The 27,675-nt window shown below is 59.5% G+C and overlaps 4 protein-coding genes and 1 non-coding gene across 10 annotated transcripts; 2 read left to right on the plus strand and 3 right to left on the minus strand.

The window, feature by feature from the left end:
* Window positions 1–145: 145 nt before the first annotated feature.
* On the minus strand, window positions 146–6,645 carry MCRIP2 (MAPK regulated corepressor interacting protein 2). 4 transcript variants are annotated; one of them, XM_055136980.1, is made up of 7 exons: window positions 6,494–6,645; window positions 5,670–5,794; window positions 2,440–2,557; window positions 1,405–1,539; window positions 900–1,027; window positions 664–765; window positions 146–541 (listed from the first exon to the last, which is right to left on the minus strand). In XM_055136980.1, exons 1-7 carry the CDS (start codon window positions 6,547–6,549, stop codon window positions 471–473), a joined length of 735 nt encoding a protein of 244 aa, XP_054992955.1. In that variant the 5' UTR covers window positions 6,550–6,645; the 3' UTR covers window positions 146–470. The 4 variants fall into 4 exon arrangements, with proteins under 4 accessions (XP_054992955.1, XP_054992957.1, XP_054992954.1 ...); XM_055136982.1 differs by lacking the exon at window positions 1,405–1,539 and having other exon boundaries at window positions 6,494–6,640; XM_055136979.1 differs by lacking the exons at window positions 5,670–5,794; window positions 6,494–6,645 and adding an exon at window positions 2,647–2,803.
* A 67-nt stretch (window positions 6,646–6,712) lies between these two features.
* Window positions 6,713–6,783, plus strand: TRNAG-CCC (transfer RNA glycine (anticodon CCC)). Its single transcript has one exon. It is a non-coding gene; the product is annotated as a tRNA-Gly (tRNA).
* Window positions 6,784–7,101: 318 nt separating this feature from the next.
* METTL26 (methyltransferase like 26) lies at window positions 7,102–8,585 on the plus strand. 2 transcript variants are annotated; one of them, XM_004604213.2, is made up of 6 exons: window positions 7,113–7,389; window positions 7,503–7,665; window positions 7,839–7,898; window positions 8,094–8,161; window positions 8,243–8,321; window positions 8,394–8,585. In XM_004604213.2, the coding sequence occupies exons 1-6, from the start codon at window positions 7,193–7,195 to the stop codon at window positions 8,439–8,441; spliced, it is 615 nt and encodes a 204-aa protein (XP_004604270.1). In that variant the 5' UTR covers window positions 7,113–7,192; the 3' UTR covers window positions 8,442–8,585. The 2 variants fall into 2 exon arrangements, with proteins under 2 accessions (XP_054992958.1, XP_004604270.1); XM_055136983.1 differs by lacking the exon at window positions 7,839–7,898 and having other exon boundaries at window positions 7,102–7,389.
* A 305-nt stretch (window positions 8,586–8,890) lies between these two features.
* On the minus strand, window positions 8,891–12,521 carry WFIKKN1 (WAP, follistatin/kazal, immunoglobulin, kunitz and netrin domain containing 1). The gene is made up of 2 exons (XM_004604214.2): window positions 11,259–12,521; window positions 8,891–10,632 (listed from the first exon to the last, which is right to left on the minus strand). Exons 1-2 carry the CDS (start codon window positions 11,682–11,684, stop codon window positions 9,169–9,171), a joined length of 1,890 nt encoding a protein of 629 aa, XP_004604271.2. The 5' UTR covers window positions 11,685–12,521; the 3' UTR covers window positions 8,891–9,168.
* Window positions 12,522–12,863: 342 nt separating this feature from the next.
* On the minus strand, window positions 12,864–27,578 carry RAB40C (RAB40C, member RAS oncogene family). 2 transcript variants are annotated; one of them, XM_055136956.1, is made up of 7 exons: window positions 27,520–27,578; window positions 27,182–27,403; window positions 16,283–16,343; window positions 16,059–16,119; window positions 14,780–14,857; window positions 14,281–14,503; window positions 12,864–14,068 (listed from the first exon to the last, which is right to left on the minus strand). In XM_055136956.1, exons 2-7 carry the CDS (start codon window positions 27,321–27,323, stop codon window positions 13,788–13,790), a joined length of 846 nt encoding a protein of 281 aa, XP_054992931.1. In that variant the 5' UTR covers window positions 27,324–27,403; window positions 27,520–27,578; the 3' UTR covers window positions 12,864–13,787. The 2 variants fall into 2 exon arrangements, with proteins under 2 accessions (XP_054992931.1, XP_004604272.1); XM_004604215.2 differs by having other exon boundaries at window positions 27,182–27,573.
* Window positions 27,579–27,675: the final 97 nt, after the last annotated feature.

A 27,675-nucleotide genomic window follows, 5' to 3' on the forward strand; every position in this document is an offset into this window, starting at 1 on the left:
GTCAGGGAGCCAGTGACAGGGTCTTGGCACCTATCCAGGTCACAAAAAGGCCAGTATGGGCACAGTCCCGGTCATTACACAGCTGGGTCTGTCACTGTACTGTGCCCCCTAGCCCTTGGGCCTCAAATAAAGGTCACTCTCTGAGGGCAGTTTCTCAGCTTTATTAGCTTGGAGGTTCTCACTACCAGCCCTAGGGCTGGTCTCAGGGCACCGTGAGCAGGAATGAGGTCAGCAGGTCCGCCCGGCTCTTGGCAACTGGCACGGCGAGGTCAGAGGTTGGCAACAACAGAGTTCCGGGTGCTACGGACGCTGGTCCTCCAGGGGTGGCTCAGCAGTACCCGCCAGGCCGGGCTCAGCAGGTCCCTGTGGCGTAGCCCGCACGGTGTGGGTGCTGCACTCCTCTGCCTGGGGGCAGGGCAGCCCCAAACAGCGGCCTGCTTCCTGGCGTCCTTCTTCCCATCCGGCAGCGGCTAGGAGCAGTTGGTGACCCGTGCCAGGAACTGCTGTGCCCACCACTCGTCCAGGTCTATGGGCACGAAGCCTGCAGGCAGGACCGGGAGCAGAGCAGTGAGGCTTCCCCAGGACCCGCCTCGTTCTGGGACCCACCCTGGGGGACGGGATGAGGGGATGAGGTCAGAGGGAACGCCTGGGAGGGAGGCTCACCCTGCAGCCGGGGGTTGGGGGTCCGTTCCACATACTGCACTGGCCTCAGGCCGCTCTCACCAGCCGAGCCGGCGCCCAGCTGCTCCTCCACCTGCTGCCAGGCTGTGGGAGGACACCGAGCTGAGCCGGGCCCCCGGCACCTCTCCCACCTGGCGGCCACCCTGGACAGCAGCCAGAACAGGCATGTAGCGGGCTCTCTGCTGGCCACAGGAGATGGGTAGAGGGCCCATGCCTACCTTCAGACACGAAGCGGACGTTCTCCTCGTGGGCCAGCGTGTATGGCTCCTGGGCCCCCTCCAGGGAGGGGGACATGGCAGGGGGCCGCCGCCCATTCACCCGGTTGAACACGAGCCTCGGCCCTGAACTGCAGAAAAGGGGAGATGGTTGGTGACTGTCCCAACCCCATGGCCACAGACCGGCCCTGATGCTCCCAGAAAGTGCTCCCAGATGTGTCCCAGGCACGACTCCATGCTCCAGGCACACAGGTGCCCTTGCCAGGACCCAGGCCCCCCGCTGCCCTCCACCTCCCTGACCAACCAGGCCTCCACAGCCCAGTTCTGTCCTGGGGCACTGCCCCTCACCCCCACACCTTCCTCCCTCACAGAAGCACCTTCCCCCTGCAAGGCCTGGTGTGGGAGGGAGAGCGTGCCCAAGACCCTCAGCCTTGCCCTGCCCTCTCCCAGGCGCCGCCTGTCTGGCACAGTGAGGGGTGGGGGCAGTGCTGCTGGCGGGCGCACCTACAGCAGCGGCGGGAGCCGGGAGTCCTGGGCAGCTGGGGCCGCTCCGCCAGGCAGCCGCGGTCCCGCTGGCCTGCTGGCTTTCCTGGGCTCAGGCACCCCCGTGCTGCTCGGCCTTCCTCCTCGGCTGAGAGGGACGCTACAACAAAGAGGAGCGTCTTGAGGAGCACCGGCCCCACCAGCCCCCTCCGGCAGGCTGGGGGCACTGAGAAACTAGCAGGGTGAACGGCCCCCCAGCCCTGGCACCGAGCAGACAGGCCCCACCCACCTGCCCAGAGCTGCTGGGAGCAGAAGGGGAAAAACGGAGGGTGTCCCAGACAAGGGCTGGGGCAAGGGCCTGGCGATCCCGCGCAGCAGCCAAGGTTTCAGGGGCTCCTCCGGGTGCACCGAGTGGGGGTGCTGTGGACAGAGTCCACCCACATCTACACCCTGGGCATAGGGGCCGCAGCTCTGCTCAGCGCCCACCTGTGCGTCCTCCACAACCCTCCCGGGCTCAAGACGGGAGTGACCTGCCCAAGGTCACTGGCCACTGCCCATGGCGGGCTGGGACTTAAGCGCAAGCCCCTCTGTCGCCTTGTGAGCTCCCTGCTCTGTAACCCTCTTTGGCCACCCTGCAGGCCTTCGCCTTCCGACGGCAGCCAGGGCTGGGGTGCAGTGACGCCCCACTTCTTCCTGGGCAAGTTCAGCGGGAGAGGATGTGAAGCACTGCCAATCCTGCAGCGCCCGAGGGGCGACCCTGGCAAGGGCTGAGCCTCTCCCAACAGCAGCTTCCGGGGGCTCGGGCGCAGGCACCTGGACCACCCGTCTGGCCTCCGGAGGCCCAGGGATGGCTGCAGCCACGGGGCCGCCTGCGCGGGAGTGGGGGCTGCGGTCACCAGGACCCGCACCCCTGCCCCGGCCCCCGTGGCCACCAGCTCCTCTCTCCCGCCTCGCCAGCCGCCAGGTGAGCCGGAAGCGCGGGGCCGGAGCACGCGGCCCGCTCACCTCCCCCAAGGTCACCGCGGGCCCCGCGCGGCCCGGGCCGCGGCGCGCGCCTCACCTGGACAGGGGCCAGGGGCCCGGCGGCGGTGGCCGCGGGGGCGGCGCGGCGGGCGGCGCGGGCTGCCGGCACTTCAGGAGCTCGCCGAGTCTGCTGTCCACCTGCTGCTGCGAGGGACCTGCGGGCAGCGGGGGGCCGCGTCAGCCGCCGCCGGCCGCGCGCGGGCCCTGCCGGCCCCACCGGCCTGCCCCCGCCCGCCCCGCGCACCGGTGCGGCGCTGCGCCACCAGCTTGCTGGGCCCCTTGGTGATGGTGTACATGGTGCGCCCGCGCCTCCGGCCCGCCTCCCGCCGCGCGCCGGCGCCGCGCGGCCCCTTTAAGGGGCGCCACGGGGCGGGGCGGGCCCGCCACACGCCCCCAGCCCTTAAAGAGCCCGCGCCGCCTAGGCCCGCGCGGCGGGGGGCGGTGGGTGAGGGGCTGTGCGCGGAGCCTAGGGCTGGTCCCAAAACTGGGCGGGGCGAGTTCTGGTCTCCATCACCCCAGACCCAGGGTCTCGAGGGGTGTGGTGGGTTCTGATGACCGTCCAACGCTGCGTGGACAACCATGATGTCCAAGGTGTGGACGCCACTGGCCCTAGCCCTGACCGTCTTGGGGCTGCTCCGTGGGGCCTTCTGGAGCGACAGTGCCCGCTGCTGTCCAGGGCTGTCCGTCAGGGGATTTTTAATTTTACTTTTTGGTGAGACAAGATAGCTTTCATCGACACTTAAGGATGGGAGGGGAGAGAACACGGCTTCTGGGGTGGAAATGGACAGAGACAAGCAAGCAAGTGGCCGAGGCCGGAGGAGCCTCCGCGGGCCTTGGGATCGACGGGATCAGACGCTGTCTGCGTTCTGACCCTGGTGTCTGTGGGCTCTCGGGGAAGGCCTTGGGGGGGGGCAGCATGGGGGGTGGGCGCTGGGGAGAGGGGCAGTGGGAGACCCATGGCATCCAGTGAGGGTCCCTGAGGGCCACCACCTGGAGCTGCCAGGATGCCCTTATGGGCAGTGCCCCCTGGAGGCTGCTGTACCCCATAGCCCACCCCACCGGCTGTTCGGGTAAAGGGGTGTCTGGGACCCTCCCTTCACCTGTGTCCACACTCAGTGTCTGCCTTCTCCCCAGAAAACAAGCTGCTGGATTGTCGCGGTTGTGAACTCTGCCCCCAAGAATCTTCCGGGCCCTGGGGGTCCTGTATGGGTCCCTGCATTCTCCTCATCATTGGGCTGCTCTGGCTGTGCTCCGGGACCGTGTGGTGCCGGGGACAGTACTGGCCTCCTGCATCAAAGACTGAGCAGCCCATGGTGCTCTTGCCGGTCCTCGGAAATACATGAGGAGCTCGGGTGTCCAGGGATCCAGCTCGGACAGGGCTGCTGCAAGAATGGCAGCCCTGGGGCCGGAGCGATAGCACAGCGGGTAGGGCGTTTGCCTTGCACGCGGCCGACCCGGGTTCAATCCCCGGCATCCCATATGGTCCCCCAAGCACTGCCAGGAGTAATTCCTGAGTGCAGAACCAGGAGTAACCCCTGAGCATCGCTGGGTGTGACCCAAAAAGCAAAAAAAAAAAAAAAAAAAGAATGGCAGCCCAGCCCAGGCCCACCGGGGAGCCTGAAGCAGCAGCCAGTGAGCACTGAGGGGCCAGGCAGGAGCCAGCAGAGGAGAAAGTGGCTTCTGAGGGGCCTCTAGGGGCCACATGCCCTGTTCCAGGGTGAGTGGGCAGCACTTCCTCTCCTGTCCCCCAGACACCCTGGACTCTGTGCTTGAGCACAACAGAAGCTAAGCTGAAGGACAGTACTTGGGCCAGTGACCTTGAGGAGAGGGGGCCTGCTGGGCAGTCTGAGAATCCTGACCTTCCTGGTTGACTCCTCCCAGCCCCCCCTGCCATCCTGGCATCCCTCCCGGTGGCATCAGAGCGGTGTGCACAGACATCGTGTGCCGCTGCTCGCTGCCCCAGTGTCCTTGAGCATGCAGTCCTCTTCCACTCTGGGGACCCTGTGGTCAGTCACTCATTCCACGGCTCTCTGCCAAGTGAGCATGGGGTCAGTGGCTCTGGGACCTCAAGGCCTCCCTTACTGCCAAGGGACCCAGGCCTAAGTCCTCATGACCTCATGTGGTGTGATCCTGAGCCCCTGAAAGAGCAGTGAGGAGCAGGGTCAGGGGCACCTGGGACTCAGCTTGCAGCTGGCGGACCCTCATTCAGCAGCCATACATCAGAGGGACTCCTGAAAGTGAAGTGGGAGGGAGCAGCCCTGGCTGAGGAGAAGGAGGGTTAGGGCAGTGGATGATCCTCAAGGACAAGTTTGCTCATAGCCAGAGGCCTCCGCCTGGGAGAACGTCAGCCTGAGGACAAGGCCCCGCTGGCTGACCCTGGGAAACGCCTGAGCTAGGTGGCTGGGCCACAGCTGAAGACTGGGCACTCCAATCTCCACAGAGCAGGCTGCCTCTGAGTGAATATCATGTGCCACAGACCCTGCTCACCTATGCTCACACAAGTTCACACCATATACCTGTGTCCACTCAGCTGTACTCACACCATGCCCCGTGTCCTCTCACCTGCCCTCATGCCATACCCCATGTCCCCTCACTGTGCTCACACCATACCTCATGTCCATTCAGCTGTGCTCATATCAGCTCGCCCACCTGTGCCCACACGTACTGCCTCACCCCCAGCCCAGCTTGCACACATGCTCTGAGCTGCTCTCAACTTCCAGCTCTCTGCCAGGGCAGACATGAAGCTGGCAGAGCCATGTGTGTCTCTGAGCTCCAGTGCTATTCAGCTGCTGCTGGGTACCTGGACAGCCCCGCAGAGCAGCACCCTGTGCTTGGGCAGAGACAGACTGGAAACTCTCCTCTCCTGGGCATAAAAAAAGACTGTCATCATTGTTTTACATTTGCAGTGTGGGGCACGGAATCCTCCAGGGTCTAACACATGCAAGGGAAACAAAAAGACAAGTTTGAGGGACCCTTGGCGATGAACCAAGCCTAACCCAGTGGGGGCCAGACCAACAGTGCAGCAGGTGGGGCGCTTGTCTTGCATGTGGCCAACCCAGGTTCAATCCCTGGCACCACATATGGTCCCCTGAGCCCACCAGGAATGATCCCTGAATGCTGAGTCAGGAGTCAGTACTGAGTATCGTGGGTGTGGCTCCCAAAATTAAAAAAAAAAAAAAAAGAACAAGCAAAAAGAAGCCCCAAACAACAAATCGCCCCTCTTTTGCCACATGCACCTGGAATCTTTCCTGTGTGGGTCAGACTAACCTGGCACGCAGATCAGGGCTAAATGGTGGTGGTGGTGGTCCTGACCCCATTTCATCAGAGGTTCCATAACTGTCCCTCCGCTCAGAAACACGGAAAAAGATGAAGTGGGTGGTGAGGCCAGGAGCCTACAGGAGGGAGAAAGGGTCCCAACACAGGGCAAGCATGGCATGGGCTGCCTGGGAGACAGCGGGGAGAGCATGCTGGCTGCCCAGCCCCACACCACATCCCCCAGGTCTGAATCTACCGGCTCTGTTGGGACTGAAACAACCGGCAAAGGCATCAGGACCGTGCTGCTTTGGGAGAGCTGTCCTCAGCCAGCCCACTGCACTCATTTGGACAACAAGGCAGGAAGAGAAACAGAGGACCCCGTGGACACTACAAATTGGCTTCCGACTTGACTTCTGTCCACTCCTCGAACATCCGGAGACTCCAGTGACACATCAATGACTAAGAAGGTCTGGACCTTGCCCCAGCCCCCGCAGGACAGCTTGCCCCCCCACACTTGCCCAGGGCCCGCGAAGCTCCATCCGAAGGAGCCTCGCCCGCCCGCCCACCATCCGAGCCCCGCCCACGTGTTCCCCCCCGGCCCCCCGCCGAAGTCCCCGCTCCGTTTGGGCCCGCTCACCCGGGCCCCGGCCCGGACCACCGCCCCGTCCAGGCCCGCCCCACCGGAGCCCGCCCTGTCCAGGCCCCGCCCCACAGGAGCCCCGCCCCGTATAGACCCCGCCCCGCCAGAGCCCCGCCCCTCTCTGGCCCGTCCTGCAGAACCCAGCTCCACCCCCGACTCCGAAGTCCCCGGGACCCGAGCCCAGCTTTCGTCCTACCTCCAAGAACTCGCGGTTGCTAGGGTTTCTGTGATGCGAGCCCAACTGGAGACCATCCTCAAAACCGTGCCCCTCGTCCTCGCTCCTTGCCGTGGAGTGCAGGCGCCCAAATGGCATCGGCCGTGGACTCCAGCTGTTCGCTCCCGGCGGCGGCGGCGGCGCGCGCACGGCGGTTGCGTCACAATCTCTTAAGTCTGGCGCGCACGCGCAGGCTCAACAGCGCCGCTGGTGTAGTGGTATCATGCAAGATTCCCATTCTTGCGACCCGGGTTCGATTCCCGGGCGGCGCATAACATTTTCTTTTGTCCTAACTCAAAATTTAACTGAGAGCAAAGAATCTTCAACGTAAAATTGCCTAAAAAGCCAGAAGGGAACACCTAATTCGGCGAGGTGAACTGTTTTAGACAGGAACAGTGCCAGGACTGCCACGGGTGGCGTGCGGCGGAACTGAGAGGCGTTAGCAACCCTGTCCCCCAAACTCCATGCCGCGCCCCCACTCGCGCCTCTCTCAGCTGTGGACCTGTGGGTTCCTTAACACGGAGCGCGCATCCTCCTGGGAATTGTGGGGTGGGGTGGGGGCGACGTGGGCGCTGCAGTCGGACCACAACTCCCAGCGGGCCTCGCGGCAGCCAGACCACAACTACCAGCGGGCCTCGCGGCCCCCGGCCCGCTGTCTTCTGCGCACTGCCGGACGCCGCAATGCTGGTGGCCGCTGCTGCCGAGCGGAACAAGGAGCCCATCCTGCGCGTGCTGAAGCAGTACCTGGACCCGGCCCAGCGCGGCATCCGCGTGCTCGAAGTGGCCTCGGGATCCGGCCAGCACGCGGCCCACTTTGCGCGGGCCTTTCCCCACGCCGAGTGGCAGCCATCCGACGTGGACCAACGCTGTTTGGACAGGTGCGACCGCCAGGCTGGAGAGCGGGCGAGTGGGTGGGCGCCACGGCCAGCCCTGTAAGCCTTCACGGAGAAGGGCTGCAGAGGCACCGCACCCACGCACTGCCTTCTCACAGCATCTTAGCCATCACGCAGCACCAGGGGCTGTCCAACGTGAAGGCCCCGCTGTACCTGGACGTGACCTGGGATTGGGAGCAGTGGGGTGGGATCCTACCACAGTCACTGGACCTGCTGCTCTGTATCAACATGATGCACATCAGCCCTCTGAGCTGCACCGAGGTCTGTGGGTGCGGCACGCCGACCCTGGGGTTGGGGGGAGCTGGCATGCTGGATCCCACCTCCCCCAGTTGCACTGAACATGATGCAGGGCCACCTGAGTCTCCAGCTCCCATCCCAGGGTTCTCTGAGGGCCTGGGGAAACCACTCATGCCAGTCTGTCTCCCATTCACCAGGGACTTTTCAAAGCAGCGGGCCACCTTCTGAAGCCCAAGGCAGTGCTCATCACCTATGGGGTGAGTGCTCTCTGCACAGACCTTGCCCCAGCCTCCTGTAGCAGTGCTCACCAGGCCGACCGGAGCACTGCCTAAGTCACTGGCCTTAGACTCTGCACCTCTGCACTGCTCCACCCCAGGGACAGACAGGAATGCCCTTTCTGCTTTGGGGCCCTGTTCTGACCAGTTGAGAACCAGCTTGTGTTGTCTCCACAGCCTTATGCAGTCAATGGGACCATCTCTCCCCAGAGCAATGTGGACTTTGACCTGTCCCTCAGATGCAGGTGAGCTGCCAAGTGCGGCCTGGTGCCAGGGCTGTTGGGCTGACCCCTGCGGGTTGGATTCCACCTCCCTCTGTCCTGCAGGAACATGGAGTGGGGACTTCGGGACACAGCCCTCCTGCAGAGTCTGGGTCTGGCTGCTGGCCTTCCCCTGGAGAGGATGGTAGGTGGGGAGGGCTGTGTGTGGGCGGGTCCCACAGAACCGGCAGCTTCTCCAGCCCAGTGTCTCCACCAGGTGGACATGCCGGCTAACAACAAGTGCCTGATCTTCAGGAAACAGTGATCCATCCCGGATGAGTGCTAGGAGCACAAACCCAGACCACTAGCCTGTCTTTTTGGGACCCAGGAGCCCACAGGATCACTGCCTTGATAGGTCTGGGGGCTCTTGGCTGCTGAGAAGCTGGGAATAAAGTGCTGGCTGCTGTGATGTCATGTGTCCACTGCTGGGTGGGCCGTCGCATTTCACAGCTCCAGAGGGGTTAGGGTTGGGGGATCCGAGGGAGCGGCTGCTGGGGAGTTGCAGACTAGAGAAGGACGGGAGGACTGGTCGTGCCAGAACAAAGGTGGCTGACTGGTCACGCTGCCACCACTGGCTTCTGTCCTTATCCAAGAGAACTGTGCCTGTGTCCTCAGGCTCCCCAGGGGAGAACTAGGGCTCCCTGAGGGCCCTGAACTGACACTTCACGGCAGATGCAGAAGCGGGAGGGCCAACACAGCAGGCCTCTAGGAAATTATTTTATTCCACAGGAGACAGATGAAGGGGTGGGCACACAGGGTGGGGTAGGGGCAGGGAACCGAGGCCCAGGGGTGAGGATGAGGCTAGGCCCAGAAGCAGTTGAGCAGCATATAGGAGCCTCGTCCTGTTATTTTTGTTGTTTTGTTTTTTGTTTGGGGGACCATACCCAGCGATGCTTGGTGATGCCATATGGGATGCTGGGGATCAAACCCTGATTGGTTGCATGCAAGGCAAGTGCCCTCCCAGTCCATACTGGAGCTCTGCCCCCAGGAGCCTAGTCCTGGAAGCGGTTGAGCAGGGCACAAGCCTTCTTCTCCAGCAGCTCTGAGATCTTCTTGACACGCTTCTCACTGGCGGAACGAACATAGCTGCCTGCATCCAGTACAGCCACCCCATCCCGCACGTCGCCCATGATGACCAGCGGGCCATCGCCCACTGTCACATTGGGGCAGGGGCAGGCCCAGTCCATGCCTCGGAGTGTCACCTCCAGGTACTTGGTGCCCAGAAAGCGCAGGCCCATCTTGTCATCCTTGAGCACGTCATCCAGGGTGACGCGCGCGATGCCCCCGCCGGCCTCTGGCTCTTCCAGCAATTCAGTAACACGGCCCACAATGGCGAAGTCGCTGCGGCACAGGCTCAGCGCCAGCTTGCTGCGTAGGCGACAGGCACGGCAGGGAGGTGCACGCGGCACGGGGCAGGCATCCTCACAGCTTTCGCGGCTCTCGAAGTTGTTGGCGTTGCCATCGCAGCCGCCGAAGATGAAGGGGTGACAGTGCTGCAGCAGAGGGCTATAGGCCCAGCGTGGCTCCCAGCCCTGGCATGGCCCCTGCACAGGCGGCAGCTCGCAGGCGTCCCCTGGGCCGCGTGCGCACGCCCGCTGGCATGCGTCGTAGGTCTGGAAGCCCACATCGCAGCTGCGGGCCTGGAAGGTCATGCAGCCCCCGCGCTGCAGGTCATAGTGCCAGAGGACGCGGCCGGAGGGGGGTCCGGTACAGGCCTGGGGATTGGGCTGGCAGGCACTGGCAGGCTCCGGGGCCCTGGGGGCCTCCCGCGAAACCACCGACAGTGGGAAGTCGGCGCGCAGCAGGCCCGCAGCATTGCGCGCGGTGCACGTGTACAGGCCTGCGTCCTCCGGCCGGGCGTTGTAGAGAACCAACTGCCCGATGCTGGTGACCACCATGTTGCCATACATTTGGTCTGGCCGCATGATCAGGCTCTCCCGCTGGTCGCTCTGCTTCTCCCAGGTCACGGCGGGCGCAGGGTGGCCACTGACGTCGCAGTGCAGACTGGCTGTGCCCCCCACATGCACGGCCTGCGGGGCGGGGCTGCTGTAGAGGGCCGGGGGCACCGGGGAATCGGCGGGTGTGGGCTGTGCTGTGGCCTCGGGTGGCCCCGGGCTGCTGGGCGGTGGCCAGCTGAGCACGTGCTTGCAGGACACCACTTGTAGGCGTAGGCCGCGCAGGCAGGCCTCAGCGTCCATGTAGCAGCGGTTGTAGTAGGTGAGGCCGTCAGAGGCACACGTGAAGTGGGGCTCCTTTTCGCAGCGGTCCCGGCAGCGGCACACGGGTTGCCCGGCCCAGATGTCGCAGTCTGAGCCCTGCTGTGCACACGCGAAGCCCTCACAGGAGGCCACTAGGCCGGGCGCCTCTGGGCCCCCGTCGCCCTCTGGGAAGCGGGCCGCAACACAACTCCGGAGCCCACATACGTTCGTGCAGCATCTCTCCGCCCCAGCACAGTCCTGCGGGTGGGATGGGGTCAGCATGGCCTGAGCCCCTTGCCCGCACCGCCCAGCCTATGGAATGCTGAGGGTTCTCCTCATGCTGCCCCCCTCCAAATCAGGTCTCACCCAGGTGAAAAAACAGATCAACTGAGATGTGCAACCTGCTCAACCCCGCCCCTCTCCCGTGTGTGTGGGGCCCAAGTGCACAGCAGGAGCTGTGGGCTCTGGTCTTGGGAACAGTGAGTGTCCAGGGAAGTGAGAAGGGGGTCATTCTTCAGACACTTAAAGGGCAAAGCCTGGGGTATGCGCTGGACTCTCAAATGAGCATGGCTGAGAGCCCCGGTAAGAATGCCAGAGGCAGGGTGGGGGAAGAGGAGGGAGAAGGTGGGGGAGGAGAACATGATGGAGGAAGAGGTGATAGAGAAGAGCGGGTGGGTTCCAGGCAGCAGGAGGAGAGCAACGTAGGGGGAATAGCAGAAGGTAGAAGAGCAGGAGGAAGGAGAGAAAGAAGGTAGAGACTGGGAGTAAAAAGGAGGTAGAGGGCAGGTGGGGGAAGGAGAGGAGGGGAGGAGTGATCTAGTGCTCCCCCCTGCGTTTTGCAGAGGGCTGGGCTGCTTGTGCCATCCATTCCCTTGCCCACTCACCTGGTCTCTGACGCACTCGCGCTCACAGGTACTCTGAGCATCCACCCACAGGCTTGGGCTGAGCTGGTTGGGGCACACCCCCGGGTGACTCCCCAGTTCTAGCGGGAGACTCGCCCCAACAGTCAGCCCAACGACGAGCAAAAGCTGTAGGGCCGGCATGGAGAACACTGGGGCAGAAGGGCCGACTGGCCAGACACCCACCTCAGGCCCTTGCTCCCCACCAGCATCCACCCCGCTGGCCTTGTGCAGTGCCCCTGCTCTGGTGTTCTGGCCACTCCCTGGGCCTCTCTGGCCCCCAAAGAGGCCACAGCAGATGGTCCCTCCAATGCCCCTGCTATAAGGAGCTGGGTTCCGCCCCAGGTCTCCACGCGGAGCCCCTGAATGTGGCGCCAACCCCTCCCCCGCCCAGCCCTGTGTGGTCAGCATAGGGCAAGGGGGCGGGGAGAGGAGGCCGGCTCTGACCAGTGTAACCGGAGCTGCTCCTCTGCAGGACAGGGGTCACCACACAACAGGGGCCTGGGCTCAAGGCTGTTCAGTCCCAGGGTCCCCCTCACCCCCCGACACCAGCCCTGGGTTTCCTAGAGTGCTCCAGGCTAACCTAGGTGCCCTGTCATCCAGCCCAGTGTGACGGTGTGTCCCTTGGAGGAGCCCAGATTCACAGGGGCCTTTATTTTTGGTGTTTGGAACACACTGGACAGTGCTCAGAGCTTTCCTTTGGCTCTGCGTTCAGAGAATCTAGGGAACACTGGGGAATGAACTGAAGTCAGTGCATGCTTGTACTACTTCGGCCCCTCCCAAGGACCTTTCTGGGTCACCCTGCACCTCTCAGAGGCCGGCCCAAACCCGTCCACAGGCTGGGGCCTCTGGGGCAGCCTGAGGGGACCAGCCCTTCCTCGCCCAAAGCTGATGTGGGGAGGACTCAGCATTTCCAAGAGTCTCCTGTGGAATCCAGGCATGGCAGGCAGTGTAGAAGTGGGCTGGGGGACAAAAGCCGGAGTCTGCTGAAGATTTAAATCTCAGGGGGCCCCTGAAACACACGCACAGCAAGTGTTCTTAGAGCTGTTCAGGGCAACAGAAAGCGAGGAGCCCAGCTGAAGGGAGGCCCCTCCTCCGCGGGAGGGAATAAGACAAAGGCCGCCTGGAATGAGCCAGGCCCTCAGGGTCAGGCCTCGCAACCCTCCTCTGACCCCTGGCTCTGGAAGCAGAAAAGGATGAAGAGCCCCTCTAGTCAGAAATAGACTGAAGGACCCCTGCCCCCCCAGATGTAGGGACATCCTTGTCCCCCCTCCCCAAGCCCACTCCCGACTCTGGACAGAGCTTGAGGCTCAGAAGAAAACAGACCGGCCCCCAGAAACTGTGGTCCAGGGGTCACTCCTGCTGTGGGCCGAGTCCCTGCTTCCTCCACAGTGAGTGGCTTTCCCGCAGGGGTGTCCGTGACCAGGTCCAGGTCCTCCCCGCTGTGGCAACACCCCCACCCCAGGCTGTCTGCCCTCCGGGTTGTCTCCTGGTGTCCCGAGAAATGCAGCGCAGACTCTCACCACAACAGCCAGTACCCAGCACCATCCACCCACACTAGGCCACATCGGAGCTGATCATCAGCACACGTGCAGATCTCAGAGTGACATTTACTGTACAAAGGAAACCGTCGGGAAAGCTCAGCTGCCACAGCTGACGGCAGCAAAGGTAGTGTGGGACGTGCACGCGGGACCCTCCAGGCTGCCCAAGAGTTCGTGAAATTTGGTTTGAAGTCCAAAGAAAAGAGAGCTGCTTGGCCCCACCCCACCATGCTTGTGGCATGGCTGATGGGGGTGCCAGGAGGGGTGCACACTGCCAGGGGTCCTGCAGCAAGGGGGACCTGGCCCAAGATGGGGCCATGGGCAGGAGGTAGAGCTCAGCACCAATGTGGCCGGGCCAGGCCTCCCGCAGGGCTGGCCTTTGGGTCCTCAAGCGGCTCAGTGTCCACCACTGTGGCCAACTAGGTGGTCACTTGGAAATGTGAGGAAGCAGCTCTGGGCCGCTCACTCCCAGGTCAGGGACAGAAGCTGCCAAGTATAGGTGCTCGCCCAATGGGCATTCACATGTCCAGACAGTTCTGCAGCCTCCAAGTGACACAGCTGAGCGGGCTGGGTTCACTGATGCCACAACCAGGGGCTGGCGAGCTGCCTGAGCCGAGACTCTCAGCACTGCACAGAGGGCACCTGGACACAGTCCCAACGGCTGCCCAGAGCCTGCCCACCTGTCTGCCATGGGGGTCCGTGAGTGCAGAGGTCCGTTGTGGCAGCCGTCCTGCCCTCCCTCTCAAATGTCCCAGCGTGCCTCCCACAGTTGTGTATCTCTGCTCCCTGTTGCCCCCTCGGCCATGCAGGAGAGGAAGGCGCTGTCCACGGCAGTCAGATGCTGGGCAGTCAGGACGGCACAGGCACAGCTGCCTCCTGGCACTTCTTGCTTCTGGCTGCGCAGCAGAGCCTCTGCTGTCCCGTGGCACCCCTGAGACCAGCAGGCCAAGGTGCATCCCAGAGGACCTGCCTGCTAGGATATCTTGCAATTGCTCCGTGAGCAGTTCTGCGGGGGACTCTGTGGAGGCCGGATGGACTTGGACCTCTTGAGGCTGTTGCCTTTGCTGCCACCACCCCCAGCACCACTGGCCAACGAGTAGGAGCGGCCATGCATCATGACAGCATTCATGCCATTGGCCATGGAGAAGGACTTGAGGTGACTCTTGATGGTGACAGGCAGCGGCAGCTTGTCGATGAGATGCACAGGTGTGCAGGAAACGATGGCGCGGCAGCACAAGTCCTGCAGACTGAACACTGCGGGTGGGAGGGCAGGGCAGCGTGTAGAGAGGAGTGGGATGTAAGTGGCTGAGCCCCCAGCAGCAGAGCACAAGAGCAGGCACAGGAAAGGGGTCTGCAAAGTTCCCAAATGCTCCAGCCCTCTCCCCCAAACCACACACATATAGGGACCAACCCCCACCCTCCAATAGCAACAGAGCAGACAGCCCCACTCCCACGGCCCCGTGCACCTCGGTTGGGCCTCCAGATCTTCTCCATGCCATGGCGCATAAGCACGATGCGCGAGAGCTCCGTGAAGGACTCCACCACATTGAAGTTGCAGAGAGGGCTGACCTCGAAGAAGGTCATGCAGTTCTTCTCTGCGTAGGCGCGTGCCTGCTCAGTCGGGACTTGCCGTTTGAAGGCCAAGTGAAGCCGGTTCCCCACCAGGATCCGGGGGACCCCAGGTGCATGCTTGTGGGGGCACATGACTCATCAGAAGCAGTAATGTGGAACCCCCCTCCCCAAAGTGGCAGGGCCCTGTCATTCTGTGACCAGATGGGGTCAAGCCAGAAGGCAGAAGGTGGAACTCAGACTCCTGAGCTGGACCCCAGGGCACTGCCCGAGTCAGCTGTGGCGCAGGAGCTGTATGGACAGGGTTAGGCAATACACAACTGGGCCAAGTGCTGAGCAGCAACAGGGGCTAGAGGGCACTGGTCCAAGGAGGGGGTGCCCATAGGTTGTCCCTACCTCATCGATCTCCTTGATCCAGCGGTCGATACCGTCAAAGGACCAGCGGTTGGTGATGTCGTATACCAGCAGGATACCCTGCCAGGGGGAATAGGTGTCACCACCATGGACTTTCAAGCGGGGTCCAAGGGACTCTATTCATAGTCCCACCAGCTCCCAGGCTGCATGGCCAGCAAAATGGACATAGGGCTTTGGGACTGGCACTTGTGTTCTTGGGTGCCCTCTGCAGGTTCTCCCTGGCCATGCGTTCCCCCTGGGGCAGCCAAAGTCTCACTGTGACCCTTCAGAGAAAGTATGCAGGGGCCTGGACAGCTCCTGGCAGCAGCTGTGGGGCCACAGACATCCCTGTGCATGGGAGCCCAAAGGACTCACCCTTCCAGTGAGAAAGGCCCAATAGAGAGCAGTTCCCACATGGAGCTCAGCTCTGGTTGACTCCACTGGCCCTAGGCCTCAGCAATAACCCACCACACCCTCTCACTCAGCTGGATGGAGGACAAAAATGCAAGTGAGACCAAAAGAAAACAAGGAGCTGGAACCCTATTCCCTGACAATGGCTGCCATGGGGCTGAGGCCTGGCTTTAGCATGTACCAGTCACTGGATCTTGTGATGAGAATGAGGCTGCAGGGAGAGGCATACAGTCCCAGAACACAGAGCCAGGAGCAGACCTGAGCACTGCCTGGTGTGGCCCACAGTCAAGGCACACAAGGAGGAATACCTTGACTGGGCAAATCTCACAGCTGCGGCAGCAAACACTGTCCAGTCTGAAGCAACAGCTGCTTTAAGATTTCAGGGACCCTTGATGTTGTTGCTCGAGCCAAGAGCTGCCACATTCAAGCGTAACTAGGCCTCAGTCCAGGAAGATGGGCCTCAGACACTTAGCAGCTGTTAAATATCTAATAGCCTCTGAGCCTGAGAGCTAGTACAGCAGGGCGGGCAGCTACCTTACACTCGGCAGATCCAGGTTCAATCCTCAGCACCCCATATGTTCCTCAAGCCCACCAGGAGTGATCCCTGAGCACAGAGCCAGGAGTAGACCCTGAGCACCACTGAGTGTGGCCCCCAAACAAAAACAAACAAAAAAGCCTTCCCAGTGGCCTGGTCCACAGTGGAGGGCACATCTCTTGGGCCCTGCCAGAGGCACATAACTCATACAGGAACATCACATTCCCTCACAGAGCACATACTCACAGACTCATACTCATACACACATACATGTGCACACAGCAGTCTGGCAGCAGAGTGACCATGTGTCACCTTGAGAACTCAAGCAGACCTTACCTGTGCGCCCCTGGAGTAGGATCTGAAGATGGTGCAGAACCGGCCCTGGCCCGATGTGTCCCTGAAACACAGGAGGAGCAGGTGCTGAGGGCAACAAACCCAGAAGGGGCCAGTGTCCTCACTGAATGGTGGCTGGGAGTGGAATGGAGATAGGGTTTTCCTGGCTCACCAACACATTCTGCTCCCTCAGCTGCTCAGTCCCCAATACCCACATAACAACTCACCAGAGCTCCAGCTTGACCCGCCGGCCGTCCAGCAAGATGGTGGTGGTCTTGTAGTCAATCCCTGCAAGTAAGCAGAAGGTGTGTAAAGTGACTGGTACATTCAGCCCACCAGGACCCACCCACTAGGCTCGGTCCCCAAAGCCACAGAGACCTGGGCAAGCTACATCATCCTTCCCAGAAGGCGTGGTTGGTCCTGGGTCTCTTGCCCAAGGAAGGCCGGTGTGGGGCCCAGCACTCCTAGAGGTCAGCCAGCACCACACAATCTCCTCAGGTGCACAGAATCTTGCTCTCAAAAGTGCCCTGTTCCCAGGTGCCAGGATGCACGTGAGAAGACTTTCAGAACAATGCTCCCCTGGAAGGCTCTGTGGAGCTGAGGTTCACATTCAGGGATTCCCCTCTCTGGGTTCTTATGTATTTAATAGTTTTGGAAGTAAAATAGCTTTACAGAAATATGGAAAGGGAGAGAAAGGAAGGGAGATGAAGCAAGAAGAAGAAGAGAGGGAGAAAAGAGAGGAGGAAGGGAGAGAGGGGGAGGGTACAGTTGTGTTTGTAGAGGGTGGGGCCACACCTGGTGGCTCTCAGGGGCACATCTGCAGTGTGGGGAATTAGACCCAGGTGAGTAGTGAGCTAGGCCAAGTGCCTTAAGCCCTGTATTCTCTGGTCCCCATTTTAAAAAATAAACCAAAAATGACTTCAACATTAGCTTATAGGGACAGAGACAGAGCACTACCTTCAATTTGCATGTAAGATCTCTGGTCAGAGAGGCAGGACAGGGTTATGGCACTTGCCTTGCATTCAACTGACCAGGATTCAATCCCAGGCACTACTTATGGTTTCTGAGCCCCCAGGAGTGATCCCTGAGTGCAGAGCCAGGAGTCAGCCTGAGCACTGCCAGGTGTGGCCCCAAACCAAAGATGCGTAGCTGACCACTTGTCAGGGCAACATGAACCCATGTAAGAGGCCGCTTGGGTCATGATGCAGCTCCACAGATGGGCAGTGTGAGCTGCCAACAGGCATGGGAAATGGTGCTGCTGCCCAGAAGAAACCAGCCCAGCAGATTCTCAAAGAATCCCAAGTTACCCTAGGGCTGGAAAGGACACATGCAGGTCTGTCCGTCCTCAGAGACATGGGAGCAGGGACTCAGATGCATCCACATCTGTGCATCCGCATTCCCCACAACCACACCACAACAGTCCAAATGTGTCCAAGGTAAGCGCCTTAACCACTGGCCTATCTCTGTGGCTCTCATGATGACTTTGTAACTTTTTAAAAACCCAAAGTGCCATAATGCCCTAAAGTAGAGAGAGAGTATGGGGAATATTGTTTGCCATGGAGGCAGTGGGATGGTGGGAAAGGTGGGGGTGGTAGGGAATGTGCACTGGTGGAGGGATGGGTGTTTGATCATTGTGTGCTTGTAACCCAAACGTGAAAGTTTGTAACTATATCTCACAGTGAATCAATAAAATAAAAAAAAAAAGCGAGGATAAAAACTGAGCAATAAAAGATGAGAATGAAACAAGATGGCGGTGATGGCTCCTCTTATGATCTACTGACTTAGGCGGGGGAGGGTTAATCCCACTCTGCTCAGTGATCATTCCTGACATGTGCAAAGCCAAGTGCCCTGTCCACTGTACTCTCTCTCCAGCACTTCCCTTTCACTTATTTTTTTTCTTTCTTGGGTCACACTTGGCAGTGTTCAGGGGTCACTCCTGGCTCTGAATTCAGAAATCACCCCTGGGGGTCCATATGGGATGCTGGGGATTGAACCTAGGTCAGCCACATGCAAGGCAAGCACCCTGCCCTATGTACTACAGCTCCAGTCCCTTTCCCAAGCACCTGAAACTGGAAAGGCTAGTCCGAGAATAAGGCAGGAAACCATCTCCAGCAGGTTCTTCCTGCTGGGCAGCTCACTAAGGGGCAGGGACTACAAGGAGCCCTCACTGACTCCAGATGCAGCACTGGCAGAGCTCCACCCACTCGGCCTCCTCAGGAACCAAGCATGATGTCCAAAGTGCAGTGTGAGGTGCCACCACAAACAGCTAGGTTGCGCAGTCAGGAAGGGAAGAAGCTCTTACTACAGTCACTAAGACTCAAGGTCTGGAAGCAAACAAGGAAGGCCCAGAATCAGCGGCTCCACCCAGTAGTGCCAGGCAGCCCAGCACAGATGTGAGGCCTTTGCCTAGCTCTCAAGCACCCTCATCCTTGTGCCCACACCTGGGAAATGTGCTTCACACCAGCATATGGTGGGGACAGAGAAGGAGCTTCAGCACTCTGCAGGCCAGTCCGGGGTGGCACTCAGGAGGCAACACTGAGCAATGTGGTGGTCCCTAAGAATGGTCCCACTTTCTGGCATTGCTGCCCCTGGCCTCTGCTCTCTCTAGGAGGGTGAGGGGCACCAAGAGGGCTCCCTGACAGAGCTGAAGGATCATGACAGAAAAGGCTCACTGATGTGCACAAGTAAACAACGGCTACTTGTCACAGCTCTCATATCTGTGGGGCTCTTCAGTGCTGCCAGAGACCTGTGGTTACTCTGGCAATACTGAGCCTGGGACTGTCTCTGTTGGTGTGTGGTGGGCCACCAGGGCCACTCAGGGTCATGCTCAGGAGGCCATGCGGTGCTGGGATCAAACCACATGCAAGGCATGCATCCTGACCCTTTGAGCTGTCTCCTGGGCCTGTACATCACCATAACTACTCCCATGACCACTGTCAGGTTCACATCTTCTGGGCCTCAGGCGCTCTGTGCTTGGGAGTCATTCAGAGAGCTGCTCAGGGGACCACAGGGTGCCATGAATGGAATCCAGGCTTCATGCATGTAAAGCACACCATTTTCTATGATTACTCAGACTGAACATAGGATCAAGGAGACAGCTCACGCACGACCTGCAAGATGTCTGGGCTTGAGTCCCTGTACCACATGGTCCGAGGAGCACTGTCAGGAGTGCCAAGTACTGAATACCAAGCAGGGCATGGCGCACACACAACAAACGAGAAACAGAAAAAAAGAACTGAACACGAACTAAAGACTGGGCCCTAGGGGGCTGGAGTGATAGCACAGCAGGTAGGGCGTTTGCCTTGCACGCGGCTGACTTGGGTTCAGTTCCCAGCATCCCATAGGGTCCCCCCGAGCATTGACAAGAGTAATTCCTGAGTGCAAAGCGAGGAGTAACCCCTGTGCATTGCCGGGTGTGACCCAAAAAGCAAAAAAATAAAAAACAAAACAAAACAAAAAAACTGGGCCCTGGGGAATGGCTGACAATGACTGGGGTGCCAGGCTATGTGGCTGGTATAAGGGCATGCATGTGCCCACCAGCATAGCAAAAACAAAACCATATGGAGCAAATAGAGCTCCCAGATCCTCCTGGTGGAATGGAAATGGCTCAGCTGGTATGGAAAGCTGCTGGGAACACTGTTGACCCTCTTCATCCTTGGGGAACAATGCGAGACTGCCTCCCCCCCGCCCCCCGCCCCCTAGCCCCTGGAACCATGAGTAGTGCCAGACCCTGTAGAGGCTGTTTTCTTCTGTACATGCCTATTTACTTTGTTTTTGTTGTGCAGTGGGGGGCTTCTCTCAGTTAAGCTCAGGGGAACCTGCAGTGCCAGAGACAATTTGGAGCTGGGGTCCTGAGTCCTCTCCCAGCCCATCATTTCATTTTGACTTTGGTGTTTGTTCATCTTCAGCTGTGGTGGTAGAGGCCATTCTCCAGCTGCAGTGCTCACACATATCTGCTGTGGTGTACTGTGGTCTGGGGATCACACACGGCGCCACTGCTGGAATCACCCTTGGGTGCAGGAATTGAACTCTTAGCCCCACACTTGTGTGGCAGGTGCTCTGCCCAGGCTTCTGACTAGCAGGTGTCTTATTTTGGGCCTTGTCCAGCAGTACTTGGTGTTATTCACACATGGTACCAGAGGTCAAACTCAGGCCTCTGGCAGACAAAGCATCTTGCCAACCCAACAGACCCTTTGCTGAGCAGACTGGACCGCTACACTCAGGTGGCCACACCTCACGTGTTCTGAGGACAGTGCAGCAGTGTCCACAGCCAGGAGCAGCATGCACATGTCTGTGATGAAGGTAGAGCCACCTGGTGATAGATGGAGAAGAAAGTGGAAGGTGCCTAGCACCCTTCAAAATGCTATCCTCATCTACATGGCACAATACATTTCCGAGGGGACCTGATAGCAATCTATTTTAATCTCTTCCTGCCTTATAATCCCACCGCAGGGACTGCAGAAAAACTCAGGACGGAGCAGCCCCGGCACTGTGAGTATTCCCAGAGCACCATGGAGTATGGCCTCCACACCAAAATAAATGCATTTGTATAACTTCCTGTAAAGTCCCATTTTTCCAAGTTTGACTACGATCCCGCCCTATAAACTTTTACACCATCTTCCTCCTGCTATACCCTTCGCAGAGCTGAGCTGATGCCAGGGCAACTTCCCTAGCTGGATCCAGTCTTACTGCCTAGAATAGAGCCTCATTCTATCAGAAAGGAACACCTTTGAAGGCTCTAGATTTGTGTTGCCAAATTCCCCAGAGACAGCAACACACACTCCTCACCACACCTCCTCACAAATGCCCACACACCCCATACCCACACTCTCACAACACCCCACACAACACTCAAACACATTCATACGGGGCTGGAGCTATAGCACAGTGAGTAAGGTGTTTGCCTTGCATGTGGCCAACCCAGGTTCGATTCCCAGCATCCCATATGGTCCCCTGAACACTGCCAGGAGTAATTCCTGAGTGCAGAACCAGGAATAACCCCTGTGCATTGCTGGATATAACCCAAAAATAATAATAAAAAAAACCCCACACTCCCACACTCATACATACCCCACCCCACACTCACACACACACACACACACACACACACTCACAAACCACCATACGCCTCCATACTTCACACTCACATTCATACACACTCCACACCCGCATGCCAACACTTACACACTCATATACACCCACACCCTCACATACCCCCACCACACTCAAACACACTCAGACACACTCCACACACCCTCACATTACCCCACAAATACACAACTCACACACATACACCCATACATTCACACATCCTCACAACCCCTCCCACACATCCATACTCACACCACAACCATGCCCCCCCTTCACATACACGTATACACATTTATACCCACTCTCACGCCCCCACACTAACATACTTGTCTCCAATACAACCCTCTGTGAGTGTGATGAGAATTAAGTCACTGAGTTTCTCTTCCACTGAGTTGTTGGTGGTCCTGGGGGGACCATAAAGTGCTGATGATCAAAAAGCCTGGACTCCCACATGCAAAGCATGTGCTATAGCCCTCATTCCATGTATACTAATAATTACACACTGGTTCATATCTTTTTCTTATTTGGTGGTGGAATTGGGGCCACACCTGGCTGTGTGCTCAGGGATCATTCCTGGCGGGTTTGGGGAACTATATGCGATGCTGGAAATTGAATACGGATCAGCCACATGCAACACAAGCAGCTGAACCCAGTACGGCCTCTCCGGCCTCTGGTCCATGTCTTTCTTTCTTTTCTTTTTTTTTTTTTTTTTTGCTTTTTGGGTCACACCTGGCGATGCTCAGAGGTTACTCCTGGCTCTGCACTCAGGAACCACCCCTGGCGGTGCTCAGGGGACCATATGGGATGCTGGGAATCGAACCTGGGTCGGCTGTGGTCCATGTCTTTCATTAGACTCTCCTCTGATCCTGGTCAAGTGACTTGAATTGGGACAACACCCCCAATAATGACACCACCACCAAGTTGTTCCCACTCAGCAAGGCATCTAGACATGGCTGCTCTGGACCTAAAGCAGACCAATGCTCGCTCGAGACTGTAAAAGCCACATGTGAAGAGTGGGTGTGCACATGAGTTTGGGAGCTTGTGTCAGCACCCAGGGACACTTGATGCCTCCCACAGGGGCCCCATGTGAGGGGCTTGTGCACAGACTCTTGAAGGATGGGGGCTCCCTATTTCTTTGGCTATATTGGGGCATGCCTTGCTGTGCTCAGAGCCCGCTTCTGGTGGTACTTGGGGAACTGTATGTGGCGGGGGGGGGGGTGTAGCGGGGCGCACAGCCTGACTAGGCCACAAGCAAGTCAACTCCCTTCTCGGCTGTACTATTTTTCCAGTTCCACACCCTATTTCTACGTGTAACTGAGACCCACACTCAGGGATATGCCTCCTCCCTTGGCAAAGTGTCCCCATTGCAACTTACTTACAATCCCAATCCCTCTGCAGTGGTTCTCTGGACCTAAGCACACACAAAACCTGAACACACTGTTCTTCCAAAGTGTCTTCAGTCCTGCCAACTCTCAGCCCTGTTGCCCAGCCCTCCCTCAAGAGCCTCATAGACCCGACCAGCAAGCACTCACCCACCCTTGGCCCATGTGGCAGCAGTGCAGCCCCAGACTGAACATTATGAGGCCCCCAAGACTGCTGGGGCCTACTCTCCCCCAACTGCTCTGCACACACCCAGCACTGTGCAGGGCACAACTTCAGGTGCCAGTGCCCCACTGTCCTCCTGCTGGGTCCCTGGTTACCACCATTTCCAACTGTCAGGTTCACCTCACTCAAAAGTTCTCATGGGAACAGAAGAAACACTCAAGCTTTGCCCCATCAACCCCATCGACCAGGACACTCCTGACCACAGGTGCAAGTTGGCCTGACCCCATGTTCACCTCAGCCCCAAGGAGCAAAGGGCTGAGGTTCCTAAGTCTCTCCCCACCTGGAGAGGCTGTGCTGCCAGGCCCCTCTGCACTGCCAGGCGTAGCTACACAACTGGGGCCGGAATCGCTCCTGAGCCTCTCTGAGCTGTCCCCTAACCCTCTTGCTTTCTTCCTGCAGCTTTCTCCAAACTTTTTTTTTGGGGGGAGGGGCTTTTGAGGTCACACCCAGAGGTATTCAAGGGATACTCCTGGCTCTGACTCATGAATTACTGCTGGCAGTGCTCGGGGGACAAGGGATGACAGGACTGATCCAGTCGGCCGTGTGCAAGACAAACACCCTATCTGCTGTACTATTGCTCTGGCCCCTTTCTCCAAACTCTTGACTGAACAATGATCAGGTCGACGGAACCCACAACACAACACACCTCCAAGACATGTCACTCAACCAGGAACAGCACATCTTCAGCACTCCCCACAGGCCTGCCATGAACCCACCACAGGCTCAGGTACTAGTTCTTTGAGGACCCACATTATCACTCACGACTGAACACAATCCAATGAGAGCAAGAGAGGAAGTGCCCACAGTATCCTTCCCGCTGCTCGTCCAGCCCGCTCAGTCTCCTTCTGAGAACATGGTTCTATTCCCTTAACTGTCCACATCACATTTCCACAGACGGCAATGTCCTGCAACACCCCCAGTCTACGGCCTCCTCTCTACAGTGCACTGTGGCTGGCTGACGGAAAGGTCCCACATAGGATATGAGCAAGGAACAGCCCATCTAAACCCTGTCCTCCAGGAGTCCCTTTTTTTTACTGGGGTGTGTGTGTGGGGGGTCACATCCAGCGATACTCAGGGTTACTCCTAGTTCTGCACTCAGGAATTACTCCTGGTAGGACCGTATGGGATGCTGGGATGGAACCCGGGTCAGCCACTGCAAGGCAAATAGCCTACCCATTGCGCTATCACTCTGGCACCAGTCCTGGGCTCGGGACCTCCAAATGCACATTCAGTCTATGTGTGGCTTCTGGTGGCTTCCAAGAAACTTCGCTGGAAACCTTGATTTGCTCCCCTGGTCTGTGGGAGCTCTCTGCTGGACACAGCATTTGCCTTACACGTGGCTAAACCCCATATAGTCCCCAGAGCCCTCCAGGAGTAATCCCTGAGTGCAGAGCCAGGAATAAGTCCTGAGCACTGCTGTGACCCAAAAACAAAACAAAACAGAAGGAGCCAAAGGGGCAGGAAAGTGCAGGGAGGAAGGAGAGGAGCTTCTCAGACACATAAAGATACACAGGCACAGCACCCAGGAAGCCTACCGGGCAGGAGAGATGCCATGAGAGACACACTTGAGGCTGCTGCACCCCACCACTCACAGTGCTGGGATCCTGTTTTAACAGCCACCGATAGAGGAGGAAGCCTGGAAAGCAGCGCCAGTCCAAGCTCAGGGACCAGGTTCTCAGTGATCATATCTGTTAAGTGGGCTGGTGACCCCAGGCCAGTACATCCTGCCCAGCTGAGAAAATAGCCCCCAATAAATTACCTGAGAAAGCAGGTGCAACCCAGATGCTCATGTAAACTGGCACAAAAAGAATATGCATGGCAGGGGCTGGAGCAATAGCACAGCGGGTAGGGTGTTTGCCTTGCACGAGGCTGACCCGGGTTCAATTCCCAGCATCCCATATGGTCCCCTGAGCACCGCCAGGAGTAATTCCTGAGTGCAGAGCCAGGAGTAACCCCTGTGCATCGCCGGGTATGACCCCCCCGCCAAAAAAAAAAAGCAAAAAAAAAAAATGCATGGCAGTTACCACCACGAGGAACATGGGGACACACGAACCACAGCGCAGCTCATTCCTTGGGAACAACTGGTTAGCTTCTCTGGGTGCAGGTGCCTGGTCTGTTGGGGACAAAGAGCCGACAAGGCACCAGCAATGCCAACACTGGAGATGCCAGCTGAGGGAGCAAAGAGGCACTTGTGGGTTCCCTGGGGGTTGACCACTTCCTTGGGTCAGAGATGGGCACAGGGTCAAGGCACTGCAAAAAAAGGGACCCTACTTCCATCCTAGCACCGCAAGGCACTGCACTGAGCACCCACAAGCCTTGGCATTGAGCCATTCAGTCCAACTGTCCAAGTAGAGCTGGGAGCGGCCCCTGAAGGCCCTGAATAGTGTATGGGAGATTCGCCATCACCCCAATCCTGCTAGGGCCAGAGTGACAATATAGCGGGCAGTGTGCTTGCCTTTCACTTGGTCACAGAGGGTTCGATCTCAGGCATCCCATAAGGTCTCCTGAGCACTGCCAGGAGTGATCCCTGAGCGCAGAATCAGGAAGAAGCCCAGAGCACCACTAGGTGTGGCCCCAAACCAAGAAACAAGTTTTCCTGTTCCATGATAACTCTCTAAGATTATCAGTGAGAATCCAAGAAGATGGAGCAGGTTATACCTGGGGCAGAGAACCCAGCCTTCTCCCAGGGCCCAGACACGCATGCCAGGACATCTTGCACAGCCCTAACCACTGCACTCCAGTCCCCCATGCCCAGACTCAAAGGATGTGCATGGACTGTCCACTAGGCAGCAGATGGAGAGAGGGCTCCTGTCCACAGACTCATTCTTTCTTTCTGACCTGCCCTCAAGTCTCCCCAGGTGAGCACATACCTTCAGTGCTTCCTGTCGTCACCCAACCCTTGACATCAGGGTTCACAGGAGCAAGGCACAGAAGCGGAAGCTGCCTTGAACAGGACACTTACCACCGGGGTGAAGCCAGAGCACAGGGTGCCTGCTGGGTTCTGGGCTACATCTACACGAGGCCCAAGTCAGCAGGGACACAGGGTCTGAGGAGTCCGTTCTGGCAAAACTCACAAAGCACCTGCACCGCTCCTGCAGTCTGCTCAGCACAGAGTCTGTCACTCTGAAGCACCATTCCCCAGAGATGGCCAGGGGACATCCATGCAGTGCCCTGCGCTGACCCTGAGAAAATACAAACCCTCCTGGAGAAAGAAGGGTCTCATGAAAGGAAGTTTCCAAAGAGCCCACAGGGGGCTCCCACCGGTATGATCACAAATCACAGGTTCGCAAGGTTTCAGGGTTCCTGACTAGAGAGGTGGCAAAAGTCAGGACAGATCCACCCACTCCCATACCCAGTGAGGGTCTCCAGAGTCAGGATGGCACCACACACGCCCATAGTCAAGAGGGTTTCAAGTTGGGATAAAGTTGGGATAGCACCACCTACTCCTGCACTAGGGAGAGTCTTGATTCCAGACATCACCACACACTCCCACAGCCAGGAGGGTCTCAGAGGGTCAGAGTCAGGGCGGCACCACACAATCCCCCCCCCCCCCTAAGGATCAGAGCGCGCGCGCGCGCACACACACACACACACACACACACACACACACACAGAGTCAGGACATCACCACAAGCCCCGACCCAGTGAGGGTCAGAGTAAGGATCAGAGTGAACACACACACACACACACAGAGTCAGGACATCACCACAAGCCCCGACCCAGAGAGTGTCAGAGTCGGGACGGCACCACACACTCAGGCCCGGTGAGGGTCAGTGCCGGGACATCGCCACACTCCGGCCCGGTGAGGCTCAGAGTCGGGACATCACCACACACTCAGGCCCGGTGAGGGTCAGTGCCGGGACATCGCCACACACTCAGGCCCGGTGAGGGTCAGTGCCGGGACATCACCACACACTCCCGCCCGGTGAGGGTCAGAGTCGGGACATCACCACACACTCCCGCCCGGTGAGGGTCAGAGTCGGGACATCACCACACACTCAGGCCCGGTGAGGGTCAGTGCCGGGACATCGCCACACTCCCGCCCGGTGAGGCTCAGAGTCGGGACGGCACCACACTCCCGCCCGGTGAGGTGACTCAGGCGCGGCAGGTGCCTCCCCGCACGCCTGGCCTGACGGTGCCCTGGCGGACGGCCCCGCCGGCGCAGACGGGCCGAGAACACGACGAGGACCCCTCACCAGACGGCGCGGCCGGCCGGGCAGAAAGCCGAGCACCCCGTCCCCGAGCCCGCGCCAGACACTCGCGGCCAGTCCGCACCGCCCCGCGCCGCGCGGCGGGACACCCGCGACCGTCGCCGCCGCGACCCCGGGCCGGGCGCGCGGGACGCGCCGCCCACAACAAAGGCCGCCGCGGCCGCCGGGCTCGGGCCCCGCACTCGCCGCCGCGCGCCGCCCGCACGCGCCCCCGCTCACCGTTGCTGTAGGCGTACGGCGACTCGGCCGCGCCGTCCTGCAGGCTCTCGAGGATCTCGCCCTTGCCCACGTCGCTGTCGCCCACCAGCAGGAACTTGAGCAGGTAGTCGTAGCTCTTGACCGGGCTGCCCTGCGTCCCCATGCTTCAGGCGCGCGCGGGCCGCGCCCGCATGCCTCGGCCCGAGCCCGCCGCCCGCGCGCCGCCGCCGCCGGGCCACACACCTGCGGGGGCGCGGGTCAGCCCTGCCGCCGCGCGCGCCCCCGCGCCGCCGTCTCGCTCCCGCCCGCCTCGACGGGGCCTCACTTCTTCTCGCCTCTTCTCGCCCGGCCTCGCTCACCTTAGCGCGGCCGCCGCCGCAGCCCCGCCGCTTCCCGCACCGCGCCGCGCAGCCCCGCCGTACGCCCCCGGCCCCCCGCGCGGCCATTGGCCGCCCACAGCCTCCCTTCTAGGCCCATTGGCTCAGGGGCACGTCCGTCACGGCCTCTCCGCCTCC

Source organism: Sorex araneus, chromosome 4, assembly GCF_027595985.1.
Source record: "Sorex araneus isolate mSorAra2 chromosome 4, mSorAra2.pri, whole genome shotgun sequence".
NCBI classification, from domain to species: Eukaryota; Metazoa; Chordata; class Mammalia; order Eulipotyphla; family Soricidae; genus Sorex; species Sorex araneus.